The sequence below is a fragment of the Crinia signifera genome, chromosome 2 (assembly GCF_055691185.1).
Source record: "Crinia signifera chromosome 2, ASM5569118v1, whole genome shotgun sequence".
Classification (NCBI taxonomy): Eukaryota; Metazoa; Chordata; class Amphibia; order Anura; family Myobatrachidae; genus Crinia; species Crinia signifera.
Genome location: NC_139218.1, coordinates 342732078 through 342748615, shown reverse-complemented (window position 1 = coordinate 342748615; position 16538 = coordinate 342732078). Strand labels below are relative to the sequence as shown.

Below are 16538 nucleotides of genomic sequence, written 5' to 3'. Positions count from 1 at the left end.
GTGAAGATGTAATGACATCAGCAGTCAGTTATATAGGTTTTTTTAAAACCATTATTTAAATCTTCATATGTTATTCAAGCACAGCATTCCATTTGTTTATGTAATAAATAAGGTATGCCGTCACTAGATCGGCAAGGGGGAGGCCGAAAGTCAAAAGGTGGACATGGTGTTTTTCACTTTGTTCTTGATCCGGGATGTGCCGACAGGCATTATTTCGTGCTTTACCGTCCACTAGGGCATGGTGGGAGAATAAAATAGTATGCCAAGCGTAGCGGGGCACTATGCCCGAAGCATGTCAACTGTGGTGTTGACATTCGGGACAAAAAAGTGAAAAACCCCCATGTCAACCTTGCCCATGTCGACCTAATGTTTGTGTCGACCTTCCTATTGTCTATCCCATGGGTCATCAAACCGGCCCTCCAGATGTTGTGAAACTACAAATCCCAGCATGCCTTGCCACAGTTTTAACACTCCCTTATAGCAAAACTGTGGCAAGGCATGCTGGAATTTGTAGTTTCACAACATCTGGAGGGCCACAGTTTGAGGACCCATGGTATCCCATGGGTCTTCAAACTGTGGCCCTCCAGATGTTGTGGAACTACATGTCCCAGCATGCCCTGACAGTTTTGGCATGCTCTTATAGGAAAAAATGTGGCAATGCATGTTGGAACATGTAGTTTCACAACATCTGGAGGGCTGCAGTTTGTAGACCCATGGTCTATCCTATGATCCATCCCCATAAATAAGCCACCATTGCACCTACACATTCTAAGAGCCATAACTGGCAATAGATGTTCCATCATATCTTCTTCTGAAACTTTTTACTGACTTGCTTTATACCAGTGACTTCTCACAGGAAATTATACATCATATATAGAGCTGGGTTTGATGTGCTGCACAGTCTGAGCCCACGGTGGAATTCTCTATCCCCCTGTCATTTGCTTGTGTGGGACACCTAATACAGTATGTCACCAGACATCTTGTGTGAAATTAGGATTAATGCAAGGAAGTGCTACCATAGTGTAAATCACTAGCAAGGCAGCATTTTGAATTTAGGGCACAGATTGGCCAAGAAGGACATAAGAGTGCTCAAGAGAATCGGTGATGAGCAACTTTCTTCTTTGGAAAAAGGAACTGAAGTAACCGAAGTGTGTGTGTGTGTGTGTATATATAAATATATTAAAACTAGTTACCATCCCGTCAACATGACAAAACAGCATAACTGTCAGCGCTGGCGGCTGTGTTCACTTTTACTGAGCAACACTACAATACCTTCATCGGGGCCACCTAATGGCGCAAACATTTCGTATTTTGTAGTCCTCCCAAAGAGATAAGTGCAGCATTAGCCTTTTATTATATAGATTTGTCTAACTACATTTTGTATCTGTAAACTGTGGACACAACGTGGGCAATTCAGTTGTGGACACGGCATTAGAACGATCATAATGGCGGTACATCATGTCTGTGACATTGCTCACTTTGAGCCTTATTCTAGTTCACTATTAGAGGCTAATTCCTTCTTAGCTGGACAAAACCATGTGCACTGCAGGGGGAAGATGTAACATGTGCAGAGAAAATTAGATTTGGGTGGGGTTTTACTTCAAAGTGAGATCTATATTGCAGTGTAAAAATAAAGCAGTCAGTATTTTCCCTGCACAGAAACAAAATAACTCACCCAAAGCTAAATCTCTCTGATCATGTTACATCTGCTCCCCTGCAGTGCACATGGTTTTGTCTAGCTAAGAAGGAATTTGCCTCTAAGAGTGAATTAGAATAAGGGCCTTTGCCTCAGCTGAAAATCTATCAGACCTATTCTACCTATACACATTAAATAATACGATGATGCTTATGTCTAACTACAGCCTGCAAGCTGTAATTTTTTTTTTTTTTGCGACAATCATTTTAAAATGCCAAACCAACCTGTTTTGCCTTTTTAAATGATTGCTGCTTTAAAATTCCGGGCTGACTCCCTGGACTTTCTGTGCAGCTCACTGTCTATAACCCTGAGGTCTGTTTTAATGTCACCATAAAAAAAAAATTGTCCGTCTGATCATTATATTGCAGTTTACTTATTTTTTTTTTACTTTTTCTAATCTCTCTCCACACTTGTCTTTACCAGGCTTTTTCACGGACAGACAGACTTCTGAAACATAAGAGGATGTGCCAGGGGTGCCACTCCAAAATTGCTGAAACAGAGTATGTGTTGTAGCTTCTTCATTTGTGTGGGACGTCCTGTAATCTCTGTATCCAGCTTTTCTCCTTTCACTCAGGACTGAATCCTCTTCAGTCCTGGTGTATTGCAACATCTGAAAAGATTCTCCTGAAGGCGCAGAACTGGTAGCCGAGAGCGAGATTACTCTTTTTTTTTTTACTCACAATGAACCACTTCTAATTCCCAAGTGTACAAAATAAGGCCAGCTACAGATTACCATGGTTCTGTGGTTAAATGCATTTCATTAACTATAAATAACATGTAAAATTATATATATATATTGAAGGGCTTGTTAAAAGATTAAACCCACTGCCAGGCAGATACATTTTAGAAAATCGTTAATTAAATTGCAAGTGATCAGTCGGTGGTGATCTGAAGTCTGTGAGAGCCCCACGAGCTGTTTCTAGCTACCGAACTAGATCTCGGCACGGCTGATGGAGAAAAAGTCAATGAAAATGTGTGCAAGCGTCTGAGCAACGAGGGTCCCCCTATTTTTATCATCCTAAGAAATAATATACAAGCTTTTATATATGTTTCCTTTTAATTCTGGGAACGTATAGTCCAATTATGAACTTGTTCAGAACAGTCTCACGATGTAAAGTTTTTATTAAGATTTTTTAGATTTTTGTATTTAAAAACACAGTCCACATTCATTTTATAGAGCTAATCCTTTCCTTTTTATGTTCTTTTATTTTGTAGTAGGATTATTTCCTAGTGCGTCTTTTTTAAGGGGCCAAGTCTTAAGTGAAATGATAAAAACCAAAAAATCTCTATGTTGTCATGCTAATGTTCAGTTCTAAAGCTAGGCCTTTGCCCTTCTTTGTGTTTGATCATACGTTTGTGGTTCTCGTTGGTTTCTTTATATCTGTCAAGTAGCGAAGCCGACAATAAAAATGTAATCTGGGAGGTATCATCTTCTATTCTCTGTATATTTGCCAGATATTGTAGCCATACCGATGAGGTCCCCTATACTATTCAAAGGAACTTTGATTTCTGTAGTAGGAAACTAGTGATCATTACTCCACCATGTTCCATGTGTGTAGCACTAAACTTGTCCGCGTAAACAGACTAAATTGAAACCGCAAATGAAACGTCAGTAGAATTCTCCATAGAGCCTTGGTCACATGTACGTGCGTTTTTGTTTTTTTAATGCAACAGAAATAACAATGGAATTTTTAAAAGAAAATCTATATTTTCTGTTATCTTGTTTTGGGATATTTTTATGGTATTTGTATAATATTTAGACAAAGGATCGCAATCATTTCCCACCTACAGTCGATAAAGGGCTGCCGAGAGCAGTCATGGCCAGTGTACTAAGGGGTGTGGCCAAATAGATGAAGGCGTTTCCACGCCCCCTGAAACAAAAAGTGAAAAATAGTTTTACCGGCGCCATAGAAAGAGACCCCTTTCCCCTCAACAACTCTGCAAAGGGGGACAAATGCCCCCTTATCAGATGGCCCAGCCTGAGCACAGGTAACCAGTATCCCCTCTCCTCTCAGAGGCCCTGGCAGCACACAGTTGTAATGAATATAATTGCCATTAGGTTAAATATATTTAGAAGCAATAAATCTATAAACAAAAAATTTGTTAAAAAAAAGACGAACATATTTAATTGGACTTCTTAGGGTGGGTCCTGCGCACTGGGGTGGCGCGGTGCTAGCTGCTGCACTTGTCCGGTGACCGATCCGGATAGTTTGGCAAGAAAACCAGAAAGAAAACCATTTGCCATATTTAATTGGACCACTCACATTTTAAAGTTTATGAAGAATGTAAAATTGGCAATAAAACTATAATCTGCATATACAGATGCATTCTGCTGCAGCATTGCTGTGTAAAGCAGTGTTCTCATGCATACATGCCAGCATCATCGAAGGGAATGCATGACGGGAGCTTGTGTACACATGCGCCTTGCATGTTGTGATGCATACACAATGCAGCCACAGTGTAACTGGGATCTTTGCTTTCTCTTACGGGGATGCAGGGATAGACTTTTAATTATCAGGATCTTATATAAGGACTTGTATGCACATCAAATGTGTCACCCGACGCGATGTGCGGGCCTGCCGGTCGCGTTGATAAATAGTATGTGCTGCAAATAATATTTATCGAATTGCATGAAAGATCACATGTGGTTTTTAATCACATGCGATAGCTCGCAATGCGATCGGCGGGGCGGCAGGAACGGTGTAGTGGAGCGGGCAGCAGGAGGGCTGGCATATGGCAGTAGTCGGCGGCTGGTAGCAGCAGCAGCATTTGAAAAAATGTTTTTTTTTTTTCCCCAAAAGTGTGTAAATGTGAGTCCTCAGCCAATCAGAGGGCCGCCCAGTGTTTTGAACTGTTTTTTTTTTTTTTTACATTTTGCTGCCCACCACTGACTACCACCGCACGCCAGCCCTCTTCCAGCACTTGATGTGACATGCAACATCAGGTGCTGGAAAAAAAGCACTTGGGCACCATAAGATGCGATGGGAAATCACATTGCATCCGATCGCACAAGTGTATGGGCACCATTACTGTAATACAGGGGCACTGCTTTCCCTATCTGTCTCATTATTACCTGTATATCCCATCCCTCTAGCCATTGCAGCCTCTTTTTACCCCATGCTAGGAGACGCTGCAGTGAGACATAAAACAGAAGCACAGGCATTTTGATTTGGTGAGAAGGCAGAAACATGTATTTCTGTTCATTTCCACTGCCCCTATAGCACTATAAACTTTTGTGCTTTCCTTATAAATCCCATTGTGTTGGACATAAATAGCAGAAAGTGGAAGAGGTGAGATCAGATTACATATCATTCTAGTTTTATTACTGACTGTTCTGTGCCTTGCCTAGCCCTGTAATATATACCGTACACAATGTGGTGCATGTGTTTAATACAATGACTGTCATAGACCAGTATATGCTTCATACAGGAAGCTTCAATTTAATTCATGGACTGTACAAATGATTAGGAAATGTGATCATGGCGCTATTGTTTCATTACAATGCCTATTGTGCCCTGTAACTGGTCGCTATCCAGTCAGAAGGTTGACTGCCACCATGCTGACATAATGTCATCACCACAATGTTGACATGGTCCAAACGCGGACAGTCACCACCAGGTTTACGTCCTCAAACTGTCAATATGTTCACAGTGTTGACATTTGAAATGTCACCATGTGAATTGTCGACATTCTGAGGCGGCTGACGGCTAGGTTTAGGCATTGACTACCAAATCCCTGTTTGTTTATACAACGTCTTTTTGCAAGGCTCATTTTCTTTGTGAAGTTTGCTATTTTCTTACTGATGATCTGTAAGATAATGATTTGTAGCCTTAACCCCTTCAGTGGTGTTTTTTTTTTTTTCTAAGGGAGCACTCCCCACTGGGTGAGTTTTTTCTGTGGAGCACTCCCTAAAAAAAACCACCACTACACCACCACCCCGCCCCCCGTGAACTGTCTATTAGCCACTGCCCGGCAACCCGGCTGTGTGCAGTGTGACAATACAAGGTCACAATGCACACAGCCGTGGGAGGGCAGCAGGAGCCAGGCAGCCGCCAATGCTGAGTGTGGTGCTGCCTGGCAAGAGGGAGCGCAGGCAGTGGCACTCTCGAGAATTTTCTGGATTTGCCACTCTGTGCACTGGAGCAAACCCTGGATAATTCTAGGGAGTTCCACTGAAGGGGTTAAGGCCCACATACACCAGAACGACATTGGACCCGGACGCGCGAGTCGTGAGGTTGGCCCTCAGATCAGGCGTGCTGAATCGTCAGCTCTGATTGCGGTTGTCAGCAGATCGTATATGTTTTTTTTTTACTTAGCACATACGTTCGTTCGACCACTCCACGACCTGCGTACAGTCAGGTTGTATGTAGGTCATCCTGATGTATGGCCAGCATCAGAGCTTGTTCACACATACGTATAAACACATGGAACCTTGTTATTGCTGCATTTTCCTCCGGTTTTTTTTTACCATACAATCCCTTGTACTGGCAGCGTGTGGCGATGCATGAGAAATAGGGGTGCGCTATTCTAACATTGTAAACACAGCTTAAATTGTTACCACATAATGGAAGGAATTGCACGTTCTACTGTGGTTTGTCCTATTTTCAATGCACTTCTATGCATTAATAAATATGTTTCAGTGTGAACAGGCTCTTAACATCAGCATGTTGCCACTCCCCTCACTCTTTGCTTAATGATTAGTAAATTCCTTTGGTACATTTTAGCATAAAATGTTTTTTACTCTTCTGTTAGATTTCCTAGTTTTAATTTTAGACGGGTCAAAAACTTTCTTCTTTTTATATATAACATTTAAGTTTTTTTCCTTGAGTAGCCGGACTTTTTTTTTTCTTTTTCAGTGTAGTTTATACCTCTGTACAGTCTGTTGTACTTCTGCCCTTCCTATTGCCAGTGTGTGTAGAATATTTAAATAAACTTGTGATTTTTGATACATATTTACCGTTTCAGCTGTTTTTGTTTTTTTTGATTAATGTAAATCGCTTTATACACACAGCGTAGGGATGTTAAATGAATGACTGACTTGAAAGATGATATATGGAGTTATTCTATATGAAGTTAGTTCGCAGCGGAATGTTCGGAATATGAGCAAACTATGTTTGAGCTTTGCACATGGAAAGGGTTTAAAGTGCAGGTGAAACACTTAAATCTTATAAACTGATTTAAATACTAATCTACTGACGGTTAGACCTAAACATGCACAAAGTATACAAGCTTTTTCCACCTTCCCTATACGTTTCAATCAATTGTGGACAGAAATACCATAAGTCAGTGGTTCCCAAGCTGTGTGCGGTTCCTCGGGTTGGTGGTCCAGGACCAATGCAATTTTTATTTAGTGCAATAGGCAAAACCAGTGCTGGTAGCTGCCAATCATAAACTATGTGGACTAACAGAAGTGAATCCTGTCCCTCTCCACATAATTATACTCAGGGATGATATATAAGCAAAATGTATCTAATTTCATTTTTTTTTCTAAATTTCTCATTCAGAAACTCTAGGTCAGGCAGGTTCAAACTGTGGCCTTCCGGCTGTTGTACAACTACACATCCCAGCATGTCTTGCCATAGTTTTAGCATTACCTAACTGCAGAACTGTGGCAAGGCATGATGGGACTCATAGTAGCACAACAGCTGGAGGGCCATAGTTTGGACATTGCTGCTATAGGGCAGTGGTTCTTAACCTCGGTCCTCAAGGACCTCCAACAGTGTTCACTGACATTTTAAAAAATCACAAGTGGAGCTAATTATTTCACCTGCGATTCTGTGTGGAGACCTGGAAAACATGCACTGTGTTGTGTCCTTGGGGACCGAGGTTGAGAACCACTGCTCTAGGGTGCCGTGATTCAGTTTGGGAACCAATGTCATAAGTACTAGTTTTTATTCAGGTTACAGCACACACATGCACACAGAAGGAAGGGTAGGAAGGCCTGTGGATCATCTCTTCCCTGCTTATGAGGAGCTGCTTAATGTAACGGTTACCCACTACTTTGGCATGTGTAGTTTTCACTCAAGCACCATTCAAAACCTGTGCAGTTCCTCTCTCCGGCCTGTGGTGGTGGTGCTCTCTGCTGTACAGTCTGATCTGTATCTGAACAATGAGATACAGTCCAGAGTGTTCTAGGAGCATCACAGCGACACCACAGACAGGAAAGAGGAACTACACAGTTTTTGAAAGGTACATGGTGCTAGAGTGAACACTAGGCATATTTTTGTCTGCTTGTTTTGGGTAAGTGGTGACTGATTTTGTCAAGAGAAACTAATATTTCCAACAGTATAAAAAGTAATAAAACTTTTATTAGTTCAAATTTTGATTATTATTTTGTTTACATTAAATTTAAGGTTGTGTTGATCCTGAATATGTGTCTTGGTGCACACTAAAGGTGCCCATACATTGCCTGCGATGTCTCGCAGCAGTGTACGGACACACAATACCTTGCGATCCGCCGGGAAGGGCCCTTGTGATGGATCGTATGCGTCCCTGCTTCCCGCCTCGCCGCCCGGAGGAACGGGTGGTCGGACGGCCTGCCAGTCCGACCACCTGGTCGGGTCCGATGCGCATCGGACCCGGCGGCATGTCAGGGAGAGGCGATTTGGTCCGATTTAACGGGCCGATTGATCGCAATCGGCCGAAATCAGACCTTAAGGAACCCCAACATTAGCTCTCAGTATATTCAGTATTTTGTTGTACACTGATATTAATAGCCAAACTTGTAGACATACAGAAGTGTCTTGAGTCACTGCAGGGAGTGACAGAAGTTTTGTTTTTTTAAAGCACAAAACTCTATCCTTAGTGGTGCTTACACTGCAGCCATGGACACATCTGACTTGGCCCATTCAGAAATGAAATCACATTTTACCAATCTCAAGTAAACAAAAATTTGCATGCAGGCCTATGTGTTGGCCTGCACAGCTTCTATCCTGCAAATACGGGGTCCTAAATCTGTTTTCTGGAGGACTAGCGCTCCTCTTGGCCTTTACAATGTATATTTTGGTCAATTTCCTAAATACCAGCTCCCCAGTCCTCATCTAGAGATATGTTGCCAGAAGAAAGGAGGCTGAATATCGGTCAGCAGAGTAAAAGAAGAAAACATTCTGACACCACACAGGATATGTATCAATACTGGGAGATAAAGTGGAGAGAGATAAAGTACCACCAATCAGGTCCTAACATTTTTTAAACACAGGCAGCTAAATTCTATTTGAGTATTTTGTGATTGGATGCAATGCGACATTGTAGTACGATGTCCCATCGCATCTGATGGGACATCGTACTACAGTAGCGTAGCACTGTGAAGTAGCGCTGGTGTGCGGTGGGGGTCAGCGTTGCAGCAGAATTTGAAAAAAAAAATAAACCTGTGGGTGGCTCAGTGTTTTAAACAGTTTTTCCAAATTCTGCCGCCATTGCTGACCCTCGCCGCCTGCTAGTGCTTCTTCACGGTGCTAAACTACTCAGACGAATACCTCCAGCGGTTCCTCCAGCCTCCTTTCTCCAAACCCAACGCTGCACATATTTTTTGACACAACATTCAACAGCTGGCCCGCACATTGCGTCGCACAATCACTAAAATGTGCATACACTCATTTGAACAGATATGGTCGCAATCGAATGATTGTATGCAATATCTCAGAAGTGTATGGGCAGAATTAGATAGACCAGCCTAGACAAGAGGCACCTGGAAGGTAGTCATTGAGGACAGACTTGAAACCCAAAGTAACTAAATAAGCAACATAGATAACCTGTATTACTGACAATATGGTCGAAAACATCAGCATCCCAAGGTAATAAGGGATCCAGGCATGGTCTTGTAACAAGATAATGATGGTGTAACAGATCGTACCTCTTGAACTTTCAGCCCCGGCTCTAAAATGATCCTGCAAAATGTTTTTTGCTTGTGTCTAATTAATAGCCTTTAGAAGAGCTTATGGAGGACTTGATTCATGCTAGAAGTTGTCTGTTGTAGTAACTTAAGGCCAAAACACAATTGCTTCTGTAAATTACCAGATCTTCATTCCAACCAGATGGCGGTGCGATGTGTACACAGCTTGGGAAACACATTTTACTATTTCATGTCTTTTGATTAGTGGAGAGTAATTGTATGACAATGAATATTTTGACCAGGAACGGCCTTTAAGGACAATGTCATAAATACCATTCATTTCAAAGGATATTGAGCAACTTGACCCCAGTAACCCCTAGTACATGGGATGATCCTAATTATAAATATGATTGACATATGTTAGATGGGTTCTTTGGCTTTTCCTGTATGACATGTACAGTGAATCCTCATAAGGTCACAGATAGCAGTTACATTTTACTAACATTGTTAATATTTGCCTGTGAGTTGCAGGAACCGCACTGATTTCAGCAATTTAGCTTGTAGAATTAAAGCAGCAGCAATATATATGAGGTACAACCAGGTTGGTGGCTTTAATTCTTTGGGCTTAATTGCAGAAATTGTGCTGGTTCCGGCAACTTCAGGCTACTAAATCTGGTTCCTTGTCTGTTTTGTGGGGATGTTCTGCTTTGTTCTTCCGGGCAGGGTTCCAGCCCCGAAATGTAGTCACAAGTCACCTATCCACACACGCAGAACAAAGTATATAAAATCTGATGGTCTATCGTTCAACCACTGTAATAAAAGCAAGTGATTATTGCATAAAGGTTAAACAGGTCGGTAAAACACCCAGCACTGACTATAATCACATATAATGGCATAATTCAAGTCCTGCTACCAGACACTTTGAGGCCAAAGGCAAACAGTAGTGCATGTGCCCTCACCATGTATGCACCTTCACCGGTTTCATAAATGGCTGCTTCTCTCTGCACTTCAGATGGGCTTTTCTGAGTTGCTACCATGCAAACGCAGTGTTCATTCTAGCACCCTGCATCTTCCAAAACCTGTGCAGTTCCTCTTTCCTGCCTGAGGTGTCGCTCTCTGCTGTGGTGATTCTAGCACAGTATGGTCTGTATTTCAGCACTGATATGCATACCGGGCCTGTGCTAGATGCACCACAAGAAGGCGGCGGCCCAGGCAGTGAACAGGAACTGCAACTGTCACGTGCTAGAATGAACAGTAAAATGTATACATGAAATGTTTAGAGCGTCGTGGGCATGTAGCCAGACTTCCATGCTGTCATGTGTATGCCATTGGGGCAACTGTTTTTTGTGGATCCTTAGCACCCGACATTGGGTATGTTTGAAGGTTAATACCAATTGATAAATGTTGTGGCTGCAGACTGACCGCAGTGGTACGCATACTCACAATACACTGAGGTATCAAATCAAGTTCAGCAGTCCACTTTTGCATACAATTCAAACTCATGCCCTCTGCGTGGTATTTTGCTGTACTTGTTCTGTAATGTGTTGTCCGTATACTTTAAATCTGTTTTTTAAAGGAATTTGCTAAACGTGCTTAACATCTAGTCTAATGTGTATTAGTTTTAACCCTTCCCTATAGTATTGCTTTTAGAATTGCAGGGTGTACTTTGGCGCCTTGGCTGCTGAATACTGTTTTGTTGGTTCACCAATCCAAGTCACTATACTGGGGGGGTTATGTCCTATTTTCCCTCCCAACGTTGTATCTTAAAAGGTCTTACTGGCTTGCGGATACGGTATACCGTCGTTAGGTTGACATGCATCGGGTTGACCAGTAAAGGTCGACATGGCTTATGTCGATACCTGAAATATGTGAACATGGAGAGAAGGTCAACATGGGGTGTTTCACGGTGTTTTTTGAGCCGACGTGCCCACAGGCGATATTTCATGCCCTACCATTACCACTAGGGCATGGAAGGAGAATAGAATAGTGTGCCAAGCGTACACAGCGTAGTGTGCCAAGCACGGCGAGTGCAGCGTTGCACCGACACTGTGTCCATGTCAACATTCGGGACAAAAAAAGTGAAAAATGCATGTTGACCTAATGCTTATGTCGACCTTTAGTTGGTCAACCCAGTGAGCCATACCCGCAGATGCTACATGTAATGATGTAGGTATTTAAGACATACTGGGTATTTATCACTGGGGTATTTTCCTGCAAACTCACCATGAAATGTATATTTTAGGTCTGGGACAATTTTACCTTCATTCTCACCACCTTTCCGTATTGACAGAGACCTGTTCACTAGTACAGGTAAGCGCAGGCCCCACCATGCCGCAGACATGAAATGATTGTGCTAGGTACATAGATCCTCAGTGTGGCTCACTGTTATGTCGTAGGAGAGAGACCGTACGAGTGTGACATGTGTGACATGAAGTTCGTCCAGAAGTACCATCTGGAGAGACACAAACGTGTCCACAGCGGAGAGAAGCCTTACCAATGCGAGCAGTGTCAGCAGGTGGGTAATGGACAAACCCTGTCTTGTCTTACGGTGCCCACATGCTAGAGCAATTTTTTGCAGATTTCTGACCGATCGGCCAAAAAGTCAGCCAATTTTTACCGATAATCGGCCAATATCGGATTTGCGCTCCCGCGAGTCGTGCTGGATCTTCTGATCTTAAATGCTGCATGGAAGATCAGAAGATTTAGCAAAATGATCCATTGGAACTCACATGGGATCTTAAAGAGAAAACTTTGAAGATGTGCGCTTGCCTAAATTCTTTTGTTCAGGACGGACAGAAGATTTCAAGGCTAATTTTTGCGCACATCTTAAGATCGCAGATCTTTCTAGTGTGTTGGGCACCTGTACAGTCGTCAATAATCGGCTTATTATTGCTGATTATCGGTTAAAAAAGGCAGATTTATCGGACGATCGGTCGGAAATCGGACAATCGGCCAAAAAAATCGTTCTAGTGTGTGGGCCTTCAGTGTTTGTAAATGAACAAACTCTTTACAGATAGAAAACAAATAGTTAATTTAAATTCATGCCCTATAATTGAGGCTAATCCATTGTTAACTTATGGTCATGATTAAGAAATAATATTATAATACTTGATGAATGATAAATGGTGCTCCAGCTCCCAACTGTCATGTTTTAGACACCTGAGAGTTAGGAGCTGCTTGTCTGAGCACCATTTACAAGTTTGATCAACAACAACAAGTTTATCACTTGAGTCTCCGTGGCTCCGTGTAATATATCACTTGATGTTTTGTCATAATTTTCTTGCCTGAAGAAAAAGTGTTTGATACAGATGAAATGATTGGTTTGGTGGTACTCGGCCTTACTCCTGCTGCAGGAAAGAAGGATTTTGCTGCACTGTATGAAAGGACAGCCAGATCCTGATATTTTGATTGATGGATAGATGGTTTGTTATTTGACAATGCACCAGATCCTTTTTTCATGTAGCAAGTTCATATATTTATTATTTATTAACAGTTTCTTATATAGCGCACACATATTCCGTAGCGCTTTACAGAGAATATTTGAACATTCACATCAGTCCCTGCCCCAGTGGAGCTTACAATCTATATTCCCTACCACATATACACGCACACAGACATTGTACATGTGACAGTGGTGACATCTCTACTGGACAGTTGACAGGGTTCCAACTCCCGCAAATATACTGGCCTTTGAAGTGGGAGGAGGACACTGCCACATGTTCGCAGATATTTCTGCTCTAATATTGTATTGGCTGAGAGCATCTAAATATCATCTATATCTCATTAGGTTCTTACTATAATATATACTATGGGGGGTATTAAATGTGTGCCAATATTTCAGCCCTAAATATAAGTGCCCATCTGTTCAATGCCACTGCTACGACCACATTGAAGCCGCTCAGATTCGACTTTCTCAAAAGTCGGCTCTGCATGGCCGAAAAACCGAGGCTGGATTGTCAAATTTTCAACCAAATACACATGGATTTCAAATAACAACGATCAAATTGACAATGGATTGGCCATGACCTTAGGGCTTTTTCTCTGTGTGTGTGTTTGTGTATGTATTTCCTGTTAGCTTACCTTTTTTTTCTGCCTGTGTGTGTTTTTTAGGCTTTCTCAAGGACAGACAGACTTCTGAAACACAAAAGAATTTGCCAGGGATGCCACAAGCAACGATCTATGAATGCTCCTGAGATAAATTTAGTGTTGTAGCTTGTGATTGTTAGCTCCCCTGTTTCTGATACTACTACTACTTTCACTCAGGACGTTAACAGTGAAGCCGTGAGCCGTGACATCTGACAACCCTTACCTGAATCGCATGGCTGGTGATATTTAGAGGATATTTTGCCATATTTAACCTTTTTGTAATCCCGAAAATAACCAAGTCCAATGATCCAAGAAGCCTAATTCAGTAATATGATTTTATATATATATATATATATATATATATATATATATATATATATATATATATATAAATTATAGGTTTCTTTGCATGTCACTCATTTAAAGGTTACTTTTTGCATGCTTCCACATCCTTATAACATTGTTCATGAATTTGGCTCGCTTTACCATTGAGAACAGTCAGCGTGCATCTGTTACATAGGTGTTGGTTGAACAATACAATAAGGTAGCATGTAGTGGGCTGACCAATGTGCGTGAAACTGCAGCTTATTAATCCTTTGAGTGCCAACATCTGAGAGATGCACAAAATATCCACTAAAAATGCCAGCGTCGCTCACATTTGGTATATAAAATTAAAATAAAAAATGTGTAAAAAAAAATTATATTTCCTGTAAAAGATCAACATTACAGGTCATTATGATGAATACAAATGTTTGCTTGCCAATTTTAACACCTATGTTGACACTCAAATGGTTAATTCACTAGGAGCCAGTGAACTTACTGACATTCACCATGCCTACCAATACATTAAAGTGCCTCAGTGCTGCCACTGGTCCCCATAATAAAAGGATAGGCTGCATTCTTATAATACCTGCCTACAGGGTATATGTGACTGGTACAAAATACAAAATGTTTGATATTGGACAACAACCTAAAATAGTAATATTAGTTTTGGTTGTAAGGCATAAAATCAAACAAAAACATATGATTCATTACCTGCTACACTGTTGTGTGAATGCTCCAGTGTTTCTGATCTAATACCCCTTTTCCACCGAACCTATGATCCGGGTTATTGCCAGGACAACCCGGGTCTAAGTATGGTGGGAATGGTCTGCAAAAAATAACCTTGGGATAAAAACCTGGCTTTACCCCAGAAGGAACCTGGATAAGAGTGTGGTCTAACCATGCAATCAAGCTCATGCTAAAAGCTTAGGGAGAGCCCAGACTGTTATATGCAGCAATAGACGGTGCGTGAAGTTTCCTTAGTAATGTGAGATGCATCATACTCCACAAAACCTGTGAAGATTCTAGTATCCATATTAGAACCCTTATTACCGTGTAATAATTTTAAGGTTTAGACTAGACTACATTTCAAGAAGGAGAAATATATACATAGATATGGAATCATGTTAAATACATAGCTTTAGCATATATTAATAGAGATAGACTTAAAAGGATTAAAGTTGGGTACAGACTCGGGTGGCTTGATGGACAACTGGTCATCACGCCATTGGAGTGGCTGATCGAGGTAAGAATGCACACTTACCGGTTGGCTGCTCAATGTGTCGTCCTGACATCAGGCATTTGATTTAATCTCACAAAATTGATGAATTCTATAGTTTGTGTATCAGACTATTGGCTATCCTGCTGCATGTGACAATTCTGCGCCACTAAAATCTTTGGGAAAATGTGTGCCATTTTCTTCCATTGTTTGTGTTCTAGTCTGTGCTTCTCCAAAGAGCAGCCGCTGCCTGGGATCCGGCCTTCTCCAGAGAGCGCACAGTTTCCCACTGTGGTGGTGCCAGGCCAGGATCCCCACCTAACTACTGATCATAGAGGGTATAGGAGACTGAAGTTGAGAGATGTATCAAGCCATAGCGAGCGATAAAGTGGGGCAGTTACTCAAAGAAACCAAACCGCTTCTGTTATTTAAAAGACTGTACTAGATAAATGACAATATGATTGGTTCCTTGGCATAACCTCTGTTCTTTATCTCTCCTTATTGATACATATGCCTTTTAATAAGAATCATAGGGAAAATAAAACTTATTTTAATCCTGCAGGAAATTTAAGGAACTGGTATCCGCTACATTTTGGGGGGGATATTTTGGTACTTGTTTCCTAGCACGGCCACATATCTTATGGATCGTGTACCTTTAGTTAAGGTACACGATCCATACGATGGACCCGATTTCCTTTGAAATCAGGTCCATTTGGCCGGCTAGGACAAAATATCGGGGGCATCGCGTCGGTCGGGACCGTTAACAATGGTCCCGACGCGATGCCCGCGATTTCCCCATAGGCTTCAATGTTAAAAAATATTTTAACATTGAAATCGTGTCGGGAAAGGTAAAATATCGGGGGCATCGCGTCGGTCGGGACCATTAACATAGGTCCCGACGCGATGCCCCCGATTTTTACATAGGCTTCAATGTTAAAAGATTTTTTAACATTGAAATCCTGAAAAAATGTGAAAAATGTGAAATGGGCCAATATGACCCATTTCACATTTTAGATGTCCCCGTCGTCACCCCACGATAGACGCCAACCCGAAGCGTGGCGAGCGCAGCGAGCCCGCGAGGGGCGGCGGTGCGCGTCCTCCGACCTTTTCATTCCCCTACTATCCACGTCGGCGTGGAGTTGAGAATAGAATAGTGTGGCGAGCGCAGCGAGCCACCGAGCCCGAAGCGTGGCGAGCGGACGCGGATACCTTCACAGTTATACGCGTCCCCTCGCGGGCTTCACAGGTGTCCGTGGCGACGCGGACACCTGTGAAGTCCGCGAAGGGACGCGTTTACCTGTGAAGGTATCCGCGTCCCCTCGCGGGGCTCGCTGCGCTCGCCACGCTTCGGGCTGGGTGGCTCGCTGCGCTCGCCACACTATTCT

At 42.2% G+C, this 16538-nt stretch overlaps 1 protein-coding gene across 3 annotated transcripts in view; it reads left to right on the top strand.

Moving 5' to 3' along the window:
• ZNF740 (zinc finger protein 740) overlaps positions 1-16063 on the top strand; it is a 36882-nt gene extending 20819 nt beyond the window's left edge. For 2 of the 3 annotated variants that reach the window (XM_083169607.1, XM_083169606.1), the window contains exons 7-10: positions 2120-2196; positions 11770-11837; positions 11924-12042; positions 13638-16062. In XM_083169607.1, the coding sequence (XP_083025733.1) occupies positions 2120-2196; positions 11770-11837; positions 11924-12042; positions 13638-13739 (366 nt within the window). In that variant the 3' untranslated portion in view covers positions 13740-16062. Of the gene's footprint in view, positions 1-2119; positions 2197-11769; positions 11838-11923; positions 12043-13637 lie in introns of all 3 variants that reach the window. The other variant, XM_083169608.1, reaches the window with a different exon arrangement.
• The last annotated feature ends 475 nt before the right edge of the window (positions 16064-16538 follow it).